Source organism: Nicotiana sylvestris, chromosome 3, assembly GCF_000393655.2.
Source record: "Nicotiana sylvestris chromosome 3, ASM39365v2, whole genome shotgun sequence".
Lineage (NCBI taxonomy): Eukaryota > Viridiplantae > Streptophyta > Magnoliopsida > Solanales > Solanaceae > Nicotiana > Nicotiana sylvestris.
Window position 1 is genome coordinate 114,218,122 of NC_091059.1, and position 16,033 is coordinate 114,234,154.

General features: G+C 35.2%; 2 protein-coding genes across 2 annotated transcripts; both read right to left on the reverse strand.

The window, feature by feature from the left end:
* Positions 1–225: 225 nt before the first annotated feature.
* On the reverse strand, positions 226–3,793 carry LOC104212926 (protein mago nashi homolog). Its single transcript, XM_009762303.2, has 3 exons — positions 3,466–3,793; positions 2,297–2,473; positions 226–480 (listed from the first exon to the last, which is right to left on the reverse strand). The coding sequence occupies exons 1-3, from the start codon at positions 3,682–3,684 to the stop codon at positions 421–423; spliced, it is 456 nt and encodes a 151-aa protein (XP_009760605.1). The 5' UTR covers positions 3,685–3,793; the 3' UTR covers positions 226–420.
* A 2,383-nt stretch (positions 3,794–6,176) lies between these two features.
* On the reverse strand, positions 6,177–6,899 carry LOC104212928 (mavicyanin-like). Its single transcript, XM_009762304.2, has 2 exons — positions 6,737–6,899; positions 6,177–6,626 (listed from the first exon to the last, which is right to left on the reverse strand). Exons 1-2 carry the CDS (start codon positions 6,897–6,899, stop codon positions 6,223–6,225), a joined length of 567 nt encoding a protein of 188 aa, XP_009760606.1. The 3' UTR covers positions 6,177–6,222.
* Between the last annotated feature and the right edge of the window lie 9,134 nt (positions 6,900–16,033).

Consider the following 16,033-nt stretch of genomic DNA (forward strand, 5'->3'; position numbering starts at 1 on the left):
TAAATGTGAATGCATCTTTAACTGACGAGCTACCAAAAAATGGAAGAAATTATAAAACATGTCCAAAATACTATTAGATAATCTATTTTTAAGGCGTTAAAATGGGTTGGGTACCATTTTGCTACCCTACTCAAAGAACATTAGATGACAAAAAACCTCGTGCCTTCCATGCCTAACAAGTAATGGCAAGATTAATAAGAGAAAAATACGCAAAGAAACGAGAGAGAACACAGAAAACTTATCTTTACTCGCAAAACAAGGTCTAAAAAACAACCAATTCCATAAATTCAACAAAAGCAAAACAAAGAACAACGGCATCATACAAATTCACTTCTCTAACTTCCAGGATACACGACTCAACACATTTAAAAGATGAAGCCAAGCACGTCCTGCTAAATTTCAGCACGTCAAATGCATGAGTTAAATAGGCTTGATCTTGAAATGGAGTGAGATGAGAGAGAACACAAAACACTTCAAATCCTGCAACAAAAACCAAGAGTCGAATTTTGCAGAAGTATTCCAAGACTGAGAACCAACACCAATTTGCTGAAACAAACTTAAAGAAATGCATCAATGATGTTTGATTTAAAGATAATAACATGTCAACTACCATAATAAAATGGCGCAAAGCAGTGAAATTAATTGATCGAGAACAGGAAATCCTTCAGAATCCCTCCAACATAAAAGAAAGGAGACGATGAAGGGTGTCCAAGCTGGGGTTAACTCGTATGACAAGTGGGGTGATGATGTGGGCTTAAGGGGGTCAAGATGGAGGATGGGATGGCTTGTAGCTTCTATTTCTGCTTAGCAATGTGAAGGGGGAGAGGAAAGAGGGTAATAGAGGAGGAGGAGGAGGTGAATTGCTGCAACATGAAAGCATGTCAGTTTTATTGCTAGCCGGTCTTTATAGCCATCCAAGGTCATTTTTGTCGTAAGGTAGAAAGGGGAAAGAAAAAGGCTGGCAAGAATCTTAAGGATGAAGTTGGTTCAAGTTGTAAGTCAAAAAGTATTACTTTCTCACACATATCCATTACTCTTTCTTTTCTTTTATTTTTAACTATTCTAATCTCTCCTCTCCCCAAAGACAATGTATTAATAAAAATAACCATCACTTCTCCCTTCTAATTATGATCAGACCATGTTTCTGTTAAAAGGGTAGAAGATGAGGAAAAGAAGAAAATAAGCCACTGAATAAGCAGCATTAGGCAGAAATGAGGCCACAATTTAAGTCCAGCTTGCATTAAGAAGAGTATCTTTAAACAAGAGGTCTTTGATGGAAAGAAATCAAAACCTCACCTCTCTATTCATTTAAAGATGGAATGAGGGACTTCACCAACCAGCTTCTAGTGCAATCTAAAGATGGAGTTTGTGGGATTAGATTTTCTTATGGAACTCAGAACTGGGAAGCAGATCAAGTCCAGGAGGTTCACATATATCATCAGTTTACACAGAGAGAGGACCCTTTTTACAGTATACAACTAGGATTCCTAGTGTGCTTTCAGTGAGTTATACATGTAGCTAATGGTGGCAAAATGGTTAAAAGAAAATAGTTATCTACCCATATTATCCTTTAAAAAATGGGTTGGACAATGAACTTTTTAAAAACGGGTCCAATATGGATAAGAACCATATTATCCACTTAGAAAATGGATAACTGACTAATGGATTTAACTTTTACATTTGTAAAACCTCAAATAGGGTTCCTCAAGTTTAGGAGACTAGGAATTCTCCCAAAGTGATCATATTCAAGAAGCCATGGATAATATGGATAATATCCGCCGGTTAACCAGTTTTTTATCTATATTAAATATGGGTCGGGTCGGATAATTTATCCGTTTTTGCATTACCCGTTTTCGGCCTGTCCATATACGACCTGACCCACCCGTTTGCCACCCCGACATGTAGCTAATTAAGACTAATATTATCTTGCTTGTAAAGCTCCAATAAAGGCCAAACAAATGGGTTAATTTGAAGTAAATCAGAAAATCGACCCCCAACATCGTACATCTAGACCATTAGAAAGGAGAAAGATGAGTTATCTGAAAATTAACTCTGTTAGATGAAGGTCCAAAATTGTAGCTTCACCTTTTTTTTTTGTTGGGGTGTGTGTGTGTGTGTGTCTGGGAGAATGTATATTTTACAAAAAGTGAATGTCAGTAGCCAAAACATTTTTTTTGCATTTCTATTACAATTTTCACAAACTAATGTGTACAACAATGCAACTTGTTACAAAAAACTTTCTAATGTATTCATATAAAGAAGTAAAGAAAGATAGAAAACTCTTGTAGATCCGTACCTGAACAAGATAATAGAAGATACGAAGTCCCTCGGGATCTTTACTGGTCTGAACATCCATTAGCGAACCAATCTTAGATGTAGTGAAAGATATGTGTTCATTTCCCATCACAATCTCAAGCTCCTGCCTACCCACTCTATCTGGTTCAGGCCAGTTGTTATCATCTTCTTTCATGATCTATAATAAATGAACATCCAGAACCTTTAACCATTTCCATTTTGTAATCAGAATAATAATAATCAAGTACTAAAACTGATGAAGTAAAGAGGTGGAAGGGGTACAAAACGAACATATTACTTCAGCCCCAATAAAAGAAACCCCAATCCTCCACTACCCCTCCCTCCCCCTCCCCCCAAAAAAGGAAAAAGATTCAACCTAATACAACAAGAAATCTCCTCTTCACCTATTCCATAGCTAAACAAAGGTCAGGCACTCAATCTAAGGTGGCATAATGACAGGTGAGAGCAATAACAACAAAAGCATCGGAAGATCCTAAAGTAGTATATTCAGCTGGTCATTCTATCCCATCTAAATAGATATTATGTTTAATATGGATACCTACATCATTACATTCCATTCACGATTAGGAATACACATGCTTACACCTAGTTGTCATGTTTTCAAAATGATAATTCTGCTTCTTTACAATGAACTTTACGCCAAAATTGCTCAAAATATCGTGATTATTTCCTTCCAGGATGAGAAGTTTGCTGCTTTACTAACATTCTTAGATCAGAATGGCTCAAGAATTGGTATTTCTTTCATTGGCCTTCCCACAATCACTGGCCTTCAAAATAACTTGCATATTCCCAGCATCAGGATGAAAGTAACAACCTAAAGCTAACAGCCAGCAATTTGAAAACCCGTAAAGAATCAATCAACCAATCAGTTATGCCTCTGTACCGCATCAATTTTTATTTTGTTTTGGATAAGTTAATCCTCCACATCATAGCTTTACACGAGCTTGTAGACTATGCTTTGCATTAGGCAAAGTACAGACCAACAAATAACAATTTAGCAAAAATCGCTGTAAATTAACCCCGAAAACACAACCAAAAAACCTAAAACACCAAATTGAAATACCAAGATACCGAGTTTGACCCAAACCCTATAAATATAATCGAATAGAAAAAAGAAGGAAGAAAATCAAGGGGAGAGTTCAAAAGGACCTCGCTATCGGCAACAATGCGACGGCATTCTTTGAGGACAGCAGGGGTAAGGAAGACCTCTTTGCGAATCATGGTATCGTTCTTGTAGTTTGAATTGTTAGCATAACGGAGCTTGCCATCTGGTCTAAACTCGAACTCTAAGAACTCGTGCCCGAATTTTCCCTTGTGACCGACGTAATATCTCAGGTAAAACTCGTCGTTCTCTGCCATCTCTCCCATGTCTTCGTGAAAAATACGGTGTCAATGGAGTCTCTCTCCCTTATAGGTCCCCGTTGACCCCAACCTGAGATTATAAGGCCCAAAGGCTTGCAATTTAAAGGCCCAGTCTGCAGATTTTGGAGGAGAGCAAACTTCATTTATATTGATTTGATTGCAAATTATAGCCAAAAACTTATTATATTGGCTACACACAAAAAAACATGTGCTGACCCATTTGATCAACTCTTCAAGTTGCAAAATAGAGTTTTTAATCTATTCTGAGTTGTGAACAAAGATAGGTAACATGAGTCTTGTGGTTAGAGTAATATGATATATACTCTTTTGTTTTTCGAAACTATCTAAAATACTTTAGGCAGCTTTATTTTTCTACCAATTAATATTTTTTATATTTTCAAAATATTAAACTATTTGCAGTTCATAATTTTTTTTGAGATAATTTCTGAATCAAAGTAACTTTTTATTACTTTAAATAATTCATTTGCTTTCATTAACATCATAGTAATTCAAACCTTTACACATTCAAAATTCCAATAATACGGACCAAAGGGGGGTAACAACAGTCATAATTCATTAGAGAGTAATTTCGTTTAATATGTTTCATGAAGAAAAAAAAGGCTTTACATTCAATATCAACCAAATTATGTTTGCTTGCAAAAGGTGTCGAAATTTTTTCCAGACACTCCTTCAATTTATTGAAATCTTTTTGGGAAAATTTATTTTCATCTCATTCTTAGACAAAGCATCACCTTAACCTCATTATAATTGCAACTTGAATAGAGTAACATGAGTCTTGTGAGTTGTGATTCAATAGAATTACTTTAATCTTTTTGTGAGGTGGACCTATTGTTTTTTTTTTTCATTACCGTTCTTTGATTTTTATTTTAATAGAAATGTCAGCAGCGTCTTAATTATAAATTTTTATACATAAGGTTAAGGTAAAAGAATAATATATATATATATATATATATATATATATATATGCTTTTATACATCATACAACAGTCTACACACGTTGGATAGATACAAGTGCTCGGGATACAAAATAGACCATCACTATACAAAATATATAAAAAATAGAGTGTCACTATACAAAATATATACAAAATAGACTTCCACTATACAAAAATTATACAATAAACTGTCACTATACAATTTATATACAATAGAATGTCAATATACAAAATATATTCAAAATAGACTATCACTATACAAAAAATATACAAAATAGATTTTCGGACTACTAAATGTAATTTGTTTGGGCCGAAGGGACATTTCATGTCAATAGAAAAAAACATGAGCTATTAAAATTTTGAGGGGCTATAGATGGTCATTTTCTCAGAGTGTTTAGACCCAAAATAGTGAATGGAGCAACTATTATAATAGTAGTATTAATGAATAATGCTTCTTTCGTCCCAAAATAATTTTTCTACTTTGATTTGAGACTGTCATTTTCTGAAAATTTGAAAACATAATAAGCTTTTAAATAATGTGAATATTTGAACTCATACATAGACTTTTGTGATTTTTCTTTTATTTATGAATAAAATTGAGGTTAATTTCATAGATGGTCACTCAAATTTTATATTATTATACTAGAATAGCTTAACTATATTTTTGTAATAAAAAATTCACTCAATTTTACTGAAGTACCACAAAAGTTACTAAATTATGTTTTATAATAATAAAAAAATATTCAATTTGCTTAAAAAGCAAAGAGAGATACTAGGAGGAAACATATGAGATATTTCTACGATACTTCGGCAAAGTTGTTATGACCTTTTTTTAGTAAAAAAATTATTTTAGTGGCTTTTGTGATATTTAGGTAAATTATTTTATTTACTATTTTTGGTGTAATAAAGTAAAAGTGAGTGACGATATGTGTTGAGTTCTATAAAATGTAATCTGACTACTTTCAAAATAAACAAAATATCGTTTAAGCCTATAGGCATGGTAATTAGGTAGGGCAGGGCAAGGCAGGGCAGGGCAGGACAGGACAGGGTAAGGTGTGACATACTAATCTTTTGACCCACCTAACCATGTTCTATTTAGCACCTTTTTAAGTTTTTGCCATGTTAAGCGTTGTTCTGTCGTGCCCTGTTTAGACTCTTTTTAAATGTTCTTTTTATTTTGCAAGATTATATTTAAGTTTTTATAACTTTTTAAATGAAGCTAAAACTTGGTGCATTTTCTAAAAGAAAAAAAAAATTGACCCGCCCTACTAGCCTAGTAAAAATATTGCACTACCCTGCCCGATTAAGGCCCTGTCCTGCCCCTGCACGCTGCCTCATTGCCATCTCTGTAAGCCTGACCTAAATGAATGTAATCATCTTTTCGGATAAATGTCTCATTGTCCTTTGCAACCCACTGGAAAGTATACGTCTTTCTCATATAACATACTAATATTTCTAGGCCAAGTAATTGAAAAAGGACTACTTGGAAGAAAAGTACAGTTAACAAATGATGAGATCAACTCCAACTTCTCAGACTCAGAGTAAACAAACCAAAACACACCCTCTTAAACTGTGAAAATCCTCATATTTACATGAACCAAAATAGCAAGGACAAGATTCCAAGGTTTACTAAAAGTAGAGAACTTAAACCAACATGGTTAGACACATTAGTAATAGAACTAGGAACAATAGCTGAAGGGTTATTATTTCTCTTGGAAGCTGAAGGTGTAGGAAAAGAGACCCTGGCCTGGGGTGCTGGTGCTGGTGCTGCAGCTGGAGAAGCTACTCCATTATCTTCTACATTTACATCAAGTTTCATTCCCCCTAGGCAATGTAATCTGTTCCCACAAATAAAATAACTGTCCCCTGGCTTTGTTAATGGAAATGTTGTATTGCCTTTACTGCTTGATTTTAGTGCATTTGTTGTGTTGCACCTATCGAAATTCTCCTTAGTTACCTCATACACACTATGGTAATTTGAGAATTGGAACACTACAAAAAAAAAATGATGAGTCCATATATCGATGTGATTAACTAAGATTTGAGGAAATTAATTAAGTTTTCATCTATAAATATGTAATTAGTGAAGATGATATACTTACGAAGAACATCACCGACGATGAATCGTTTGCCTGATAACCATGTATCAAGATCAGTACTAATATCCCAGCCAGAATTATCACCCACCAGATAATTAGTGGCTGAACATGAGTATGCAAGAGCAAGAATTACTGATATGACATAAACTAATAGAAGCTTTGCCATAATTGTAATTACTTGGAAGAAAGATGAAAAATGGGCTATATATAAGTATATTATGTTGTGGCATGCAAGATTGGAGACTTTGCAATTAGATTACCTAACGATAATAAATAAAAAGCTTAGCTGAAATAGCTTTCATAAGGGAGTTAATTACAGTCTGCACTTCTTTAAGTTGTAAAGGGACGAAATAAACGTTTGTTGAGATTATGGAGAATCAGAAACTATTTTAAATTGTTATGTTGGTAGGGTGGTGGAACATAAATTGTGCTGTTTTAGAAGGCAGTTTAACGTCTCTTGACTCCTAATTATTCTTTGTCTTTGTGTTTTCACTTTGAAAATGACAGTCCGATGATAGGCTATAATTGCGTATTTTAATCGCTTATTACACTCTAGTTTACTGCACATTAATTGAGTTTGAGCTTTAATCGTTAGAGTTTTGCATTAAAATATGTGTTTTATGCCTTGTAGGAGTGATTCCGATCTATGTAGGCGTTATGGAATGAATTCAAGTGATTTGGAGCTTTGAAGTCTGAGTAAAGCCCAAGAAATTAAGCCGGGATCGTATTCGGGGATCAATGGATGATAGTTAAGAACGAAACGAAGAATCGAGCGAGCATATGGCGCATTGTCTAGTAAAATGCGCATACTTTTTCGCTCAGAACACCGTTTGCGCTCCACAATATATCGTTGGAAAGCTATTTGAAAGGGCTACAACTTTCATGTTTTGCATTTTTGCGAATTCCCATTACCGCACCGCACACTGCGCCGCACCTGTGCAATTTTCCAACAGTCTGCCAGAAAATAGCTCTCTGAACTTTCCCACTGCCGCGCCGCACAGTGCGTCGCCCCATGCGGAGCGCCTGGACAAATTTCAGAGTGATTGTCCTATTTCGCGCGGGAGAAGGTGTTTTCGTCTGGGCCTGACCCTACTTGTTATAAATACATATAAAAATGCTATTTTGAGGACTTTTAACACATCTTAGACCTAGGGAGACTATTTTGGAGAGGAGACGTGGGGGAACATACACCATGTTTGGAGGAGGCTTCTAACTAGTTTTTCTTCTCTTTTCTTCCTTTAATCTCATAGTTTATTAGTTCTAAAGTTTTGGGTGCTACATGAACGTTGTAGTTTGAAGCTTAGATTGTTCTTATTATTTTATCATATTAGTTTATTTATTCAATCTTGCGCTTAATTATTTGATTGATCGATCACCAATTGAATACTATCTACGAATTTAGGATTGAACTCGAGAGAGGGAATTCTAGATTGCATATAAGATTGAGTAGAGCAAGATCTTAACTCTGGGGGGGGGCGGATTTGCGGTTAGGATAGGAATATACCTAATCGCCTTGCTTGGTTATTATACGGGAATTATAAATGTGTTCTTGTTAATCCTAATTCCAAAGGAATATAGGCGTTAGGTTAGCTTTACTAGGCGAGTTGTACTTCGGGAGAAGGCTACGAGCAATATTAACCCTGTCAACCAATAAACCAGATAAATTAATTAGACGGTTTAAGTAGAAAACTCAACGGGATTGTTAGCTAACCCATAGCTCTAGAATATTCACTCACATTGAATTCGTCTCTATAATTAGCCAACTTGTTTTCTTTAATCTCTTAATTTGTTACTTTAGGTTAATTTTAGTTAAATATTCATACGTTAGGATTCGCTTGAATAGATTAATTGTTTGGTTTAATTTCATTGATAGTTAATCACAAGTCCTTGTAGGTACGATATCTGGACTTACAATCCTATATTACTTTTCGACCACGTATATTTGCGTGCGCATTTGGGAGCAACACAGTCTCATCTGGTAAACCAAAAAGTGAATTATACAGGAATATTGAACTTAATATATGTCAAGTTTGATAGAAAACAATTGTTTATCCATCACTTAACAAAGTAGAAGTAGGCTGAAAGTACAACATACTGGTTACAACATACTGGTTACAACATACAACTATGCAAGATTCAAATCTCACCAAAATCTTAGTCTATTCTTGTTTCCCTTCCTCCCTATTTACATGTTATAATATTTTCTAGTCTCGATTATTTTTTTAAAGTGAATTTTATTATCCACAACGGGCACCCCTCCCCCTGATCCACCCCTTGTCCCACACCAAGGAATCATGTGTATAGGCAGGACAACCCCAAAGTCTTAATACACTCAGTCCAGATTGTCTTTTAATCCATAACTGATATGGAGTAGTGTTAAGTAATTTTGTAGGCACTCGGCTAAGTACATATGTGGCAGTAAGCAAAGCATCACCCCAGTAACTAATTTAAAAGTTAGCTTGTGTCATCATTGACCTAACTATTTCTAGGAGAGTTTTGTTTCTTCTCTCCGCAATACCATTTTGTTGTAGAGTATTTGGGATAGTCAACTGATAATGTAATGACCCGGCCGGTCATTTCGAGAGTTGTAGTCTCGTACCCCAATTTACTGCTCCCTTTTATGCTTTATAGCTATTATATGACATATTGGGTTAGTTGGTTCGGGTCCGAAGAGATTTCGGAATGAATTGAGACATTTAGTCTCATAATGGAAAGCTTAAATTGGAAAAGTTGACGGGATGTTGACTTATGTGTAAACAATCCCAGATTTGAGTTTTGATGGTTCCGTTAGCTCCGGGTGATTTTGGACTTAGGAGCATGTCCGGATTGTGATTTGGAGGTCTGTAGTTGAATTAGGCTTGAAATGACGCAAAGTTGAATTTTTGAAAAGTTTGTCTGGGAGTGGATTTTTTGATAACGGGGTCGGATTCAGATTCCGGAAGTTGAAATAGGCCTGTGGTATCATTTGTGACTTGTGTGCAAAATTTGGGGTCAATCGGACGTGTTTTGATAGGTTTCTGTGTCGTTTGTAGAATTTGGAAATTTTAAAGTTCATTAAGCTTGAATCTATGTGCGATTCGTGTTTTTGATGTTGTTTGAGGTGGTTTCAGGGTTTGAAGAAGTTCATATTATGTTTTAGGACTTGTTGGTACATTCGGACGGGGTCTCGAGAGGCTCGGGTGTATTTTGAGTTGAGTTTTAAGTGAGTCTGCGCATTTCAGCACTCTAATGTTGTTCTGGAGCTTTTGGGAGTGGGTGGGTGGGGGTGCATTTTGGATTGCGGATGTGCGGCCACAAACTCCCAAAGTGCGGAGGTAGTGGTAATTATGCAGACCGCAGTTGAAAATGTGCAGACTGCAGTTGAAATTGTGCGGTCCGCAGAATACTGCTCGCGGCCGCAGAAAGGGGATTTTGCAGGTTCGATGGTCTAACTTTGGAAGCTTATATCTTTTGATTTATAAGTAATTTGGAGATGATCCAAAAATAGAAGTTGTAGCCCTTTGACTCTAGTTTTCCTAAAGTTAAACTATTCTTCATTTGGACATTTGTACAGAAAGTTATGGCTAATTTACTAAAGCCTGATAGTGCAGCCACCGTTGAAGCGCGACCGCACAATTTGGAATTTGCAGCCGCAGGACCTGGGATGTGCGGCCGCACAAAGAAATGTGTGGCCAGCACAATAGTAGGTCGGATTATGTACTATATAAATGAGGGTTAGGGTATTATTTCACATTTGAACTTCGGGAGCTCGGTTTGTGGCGATTTTTTGTGAGTTTTTCAAGAAATTCATCAGGGTAAGTGATTCTAATTTGGATTTGGTTAATATACATGAATATATCATTGGTTTCATCATTTAATTATCACTTTGAAATGGAAATTTGGGAAAAATTATAGAAACTTCATAAACTATAATTTGGGGATTTAAAGGTCGAGTTGTGATCGAATTTGACTAATTTTGGTATGGTTGGACTCGTGGTCGAATGGGTATTCGGATTTTGTGACTTTTACCCAATTCCGAGACGTGGCTCCGGGGCCTGACTTTTGAGTTGACTTTTTAACTTTTGACTTAAAGCTTAGTATTTTCTTATGGAATTGATTCATTTAGCTCGTGTTGATTGTATCTAATTGTTGTGGCTAGATTAGGGACGTTTGGAGGCCGATTTGCGTGGCAAAGGCGTATTGGAGTAGAAGTTTTGCTTGGATTGAGGTAAGTAATAGTTCTAAATCTGGTTCTAAGGGTATAAAACCCCAGATTATGCGTTATGTGATTGATTTGGAGGTGACGCACATGCTAGGTGATGGGCGTGTGGGCGTGCACCGTAGGAATTGTGACTTGGTCCATTCCATGGAACTGTTAAGTTAAATAACTTGTTGTTAGCTATATTTTCTCCCTTTGTTATAGAAATTTGACTACAAATCATGTTAAAAATCATATTTAGGATATTTGATGATACCGTTGGGACCCGGAGAGGTTGTGTACTTTTTGAATTATCTGTTAATTGTTGTTTTGTGCTCATTCACAGTTTTACTTACGTATCATATCTCAGTCTCTTCGTTTCTTGTTGATACATTACATTTATTTCTATTTGGGTTGATTTATGATTTCTGAGAGCCCGAGAGACTGGAGAGATTGGTGACTGAGTTAAGGCCTGAGTGCCGAGCTGTGAGCGATATATATATATATATATATATATATATATATATATAGATCGGGTTGCGCGTAGTAACGAGCCTTAAGGCTGCATATATGTGGATCAGGTTGCACTCCGCAACGATCTTTATGGCTATATATATATTATAGGATCGGGTTGCACGCCGCAACGATATAGCACTTGGACTGAAGGAGCCCCTCCGGAGTTTGTACATACCCAGTGAGCGCAGGTACCTGTTGAGTGCTGAGTGCCGAGTGTTGAGCTATTGGGAAATATTGAGTGATTATTGTTCTGAGAGGATACTTTTGATTTCCTTATTAATGCACTTAACAGACATATATCACTGCTTTGAAATTTCTGAGAGATAAACTGATTTGACTTAAATTGCCGAATTTGAAGGCATGCCTACTTTCTTTTGTTGAGATTACTGAAATTGAACTATAACTGTGTAGCTCGTCGCTATCTTTAGTTCTTTATTTAGTCTTGTTACTTACTGAGTTGGTTGTACTCACGCTACACCCGGCACTTTGTGTGCAGATCCAGGTGTTTCTGGATACGATGGGTGTTGATATTTCCCACAGCTGATCGGTGGAGACTTCGAGGTAGCTGTCCGGCGTTCGCAATTCTTGTTTCTCATTCCGTATCTTTTCTTTTATTGTATTTAGATCCAGACTGTCATAGACATTACTTTTCTAGACTGGTGATGTATAGATGCTCATGAGCTCAGTGACACCCTGATTTGGGAGTTTTCCGAATTTGTGTTTTGGGATTTTACCCCGTTTATGAGCATTTTTGTTATTTAAACTACTTTGACTCATTTTCTTAACTGTTGGGAATATTTTGAAAATGTCGGTTTTCCTAGTACCATGTTAGGAGTCATCACGACAGGTTAGGGTTTTGGGTCGTGACAGATGAACTATTCCCTTTTCATCACATAATCCATTAAACTGGGTTGATAAGTATTCACGACCATGGTCAGTTTGAAGAGCTTTTATCATCTTGTCTAATTGATTTTCCACTAAGCTCATGTAGCATTTGAAGCAACTTATTGCTTTTGATTTGTGGGAAATTAAATAGACATAACTGAAACTGGAAAAGTCATCAATAAATGTGATGAAATAACTTGTTTCATGCCTAGCCCTAACATTCATATGCCCACATATGTTTGAATGGACTAATTGCAAAGGATATTCAGCTCTAGTCGCCTGACCAAAAGGTTTTCTTGCAGATTTTCCAGCTAGACAATTTTCACAAGTGGGCAATTCAACATGTTTAATGTAGGAAAGAAAACCTTATTTTGCTAACCTTTGCATCCTTTGTTGGCCAATATGACCAAGTCTAACATGCAATATGTTTACATCACTATCATATTTATTTGAAGAATCAAACATAGAAAAACTAGCATTATTATTAAATGAATCATAATCCAAATCGATAATAATTAAAACTCTAGTCATATGACCAAAACCAAATAAAGTTGAACCAAAAGTTAACTTGACAGAATTGCCATGACAAAACAAGTTCAATCATAGCTTTAGCAAAACAGAAACTGAAATAACATTCTGGCGAATTATTGGTGCAAAGAGAACATCATGTATTATTAGGTCTCGATCACCACGCAGGACTAACTTGCATGTACCGATCTCTTTAATAACAACTTTATTGTTATTGCCCACATATATCCATTTTACTCCACGTGGAACTCATCGAAATTCAACAAAATATGGTCTGTTGCTTTTGAGTCTACAATCCACAAAGGATTAGATTCAGTTAGAAAAATAAAACTAGAAACACAAAGTTCACTAATTCGAGCATCGTGAAATACCTTTCTAGGAGGCTTAGAGCAATCTCTAGCATAGTGACCTTTTTTGTCACAATTATGAAATCTTACTTTAGCAACTTTGACACGTTTGGGACGTCTGTTCTTGCTTTTTCAGACTTTGCTCTTTTAACAAGCTGAATTCCCTGAGCTTGATGTGGCCCTCTCTTCTTTCCCCATTTCCTTTTCTTTGAATCACTCTTTGTTTTGGAGGTTGTTGCCATGTGCAACTCAGCTATTGGCTTTGCAGCCTCAAGTCGTTCCTCTTCTAACTCAAGATGCTTCCGAACATCTTCCAGAGTTGTGATTCGCTCATTATGGGTCAAATGTATTTTCATATGATCATAAGAACTAGGTAAAGAACGTATGACAACTTGGATTTGTTGTTCATCAGTCAACACATGACCAACATGTTTCAACTTCCCGATCATATTTGTCATTTGCCTCAGATGCATTTTCATTGAATGTTCTGGGCTTTTCTTATATGAATCAAATTTGATTGTTAAGGATCGCAGCCTTGCAGTGGAACAAGTACCAAACCTTTCCCCCAAAGCATTTTAAAGATCCATAGCTCTTTGGTGATCCTTAAACTTTCTTAGGATGTCATCATCCAAGGTGCTCAACAACGTAATTCGAGCAATGTATTTCTTTTTCTTCCAACTGTCATAGGCTTCACGCTCACGCCTATGTGAGCAGTGTTGCTTTTCTCAAGTTCATTCATGACATTGTTAATGGCCTCCAGAGCCTCTTGCTCCTCTATCACATACTAGACTTTCACGCTCCAAGTTTTATAGTTGTCACCATTGAGTTTTAACCCTTTGTTGAGCTCATCAACAATAATTTTCGAAGTAATAGTCATTCTTTAACAAAATAAAAAATATTATGAGGATCATGAAAAAAATAAAATAATGCAAGGCACGATGTTCAACATACATATATATTATGACACTAAGCATCGATTAATTAAGTTAATAAATACATATATTAATTGTGGAGTCGAAAGTTCACTATGTTCCCAATTATCATACAAGAATTAAAATTTTATAAAAATTAACCTATTTAATTATCTATCTAAGTGTCTTAATCTTGTTTAAGATAACATAATTATCTATCATGATTTTACAATTTTATATGGATCATAAGTTAACAAATAATTAATATTAGCATGCAAATAAAATTAATGTCAAACTAATTAATATTTATTACATGCTATACAAATTTACATAATATTTACTTTAATGTTAAACTAATTAACATATCATACATGTTAAACTTAACAAGTAATTTTAATATTAAACTAATTAATATTGATTTCATGCTTAACAAATTAATATAAAGCATATGCTAAACTAATTAACAAAAGTAATGTCAAAATAAATTAACATTTCAAGCATGTTAAACAAGTTAACAAATAAATATAATGATAAATAAATTAACATTTCAATTATGTTAAACAAATTAACAAATAAATTTAATGTTAAATAAATTAATATTTCAAGCATGTTAAATAAATTAACAAGCAAAAGTTTAATATTAAACTAATTAACATTACAATCAATTGAGATAATAAAATTATTATAGTTTTCATAAAAGAATATAAATACTAAATTTATATTCTGAAACTTAAGTCCATATGACTAATTTTCAAAATCTGAAATTAATAAAAAACAGACAACCCAATAATATTATGCAAGACATAAAATGGGCCTTTAGTCCAATAGAAAGATAAACCAATCTTAAAATAGGGCCCTCACTAATGTACCATGTAATAGGCCCATACGTTTGAAGCCCAAGATGCTTAGAGCCTTTGTTAGGTCTATCAATTTTAGAACATAGCAAAAACTCAAAATTTTTAACTATTTTGAGATGGGCCTTTAGCCCATTAATGCTGTTGTCTCTATCATGATTTTAAGTAGGAATTTTTACTCGTATAGCAAAGATTGATATCTTATTTATTTTAAGTAAATACTCTTTTAAAAAATTATATTTTATAGCTACATTTTGGTTTTTATAACCAAATATCTATTTATGGTCAACTCCTACTCTAAAGTCATAAAACACGCATTGTATTATTTTTCTCTCTCGTTCTTTCAGATTTTTCTCCACCCTCTCTTTCTCAGCTCTAGTCTTTCTCCATGAATACATCCATGATTCTCCTAAATACAAATCGAAACCACGATTCTCCCAAATACAGATCGGAACCGAAACCGATTCTGCGGTAGAGTCAATTCTGCGCCTACAACATATTTCACAACGCATTTACTGGCAAGACCGTGAGGCAAGCTTCATCAATTTAAGGTGTTGTTGCTGCTATGCGCTAAGTGTGACCTACAGACACGTCACTATTTTTCTTTACTTTTACTGGGTTCGTATCCATGTATAAGCAACGTTAATAAATTAATAATGCGAATGGATCCATGAGCTCTGCCGACGAGTTATTTCCGAACGGCCAGATCCGATGAACAGTGGCGTTTCGAGTCCAAAAATTTGGCCCATTGTATCACGAGAAACAAAACTCTATATAAATCTCTTGATTTCCTCTTCTCTTCGTCGTTCTAGGGTTCTGCCCAATCTGGGTTTTCCGTTCCAATTCACAAATGTCATTCAAATTCAATTGTAAAGAATAGGTTTTTTGAAGCGCACGTGAGGGTATTATGGTAACAGGAACAATGGCGTTTCGAGTTAGAATCGTGGCCACTTGAAGATTTTGTTAATATATTTCAATATATCTTGCTGTATTTCAATGTATTTCATTGTCTTTTTTTCCATTGTATTTCAATGTATCTCGTTGTATTTCATTGTATTCACTGTCTCGCTGTATTCCATAAA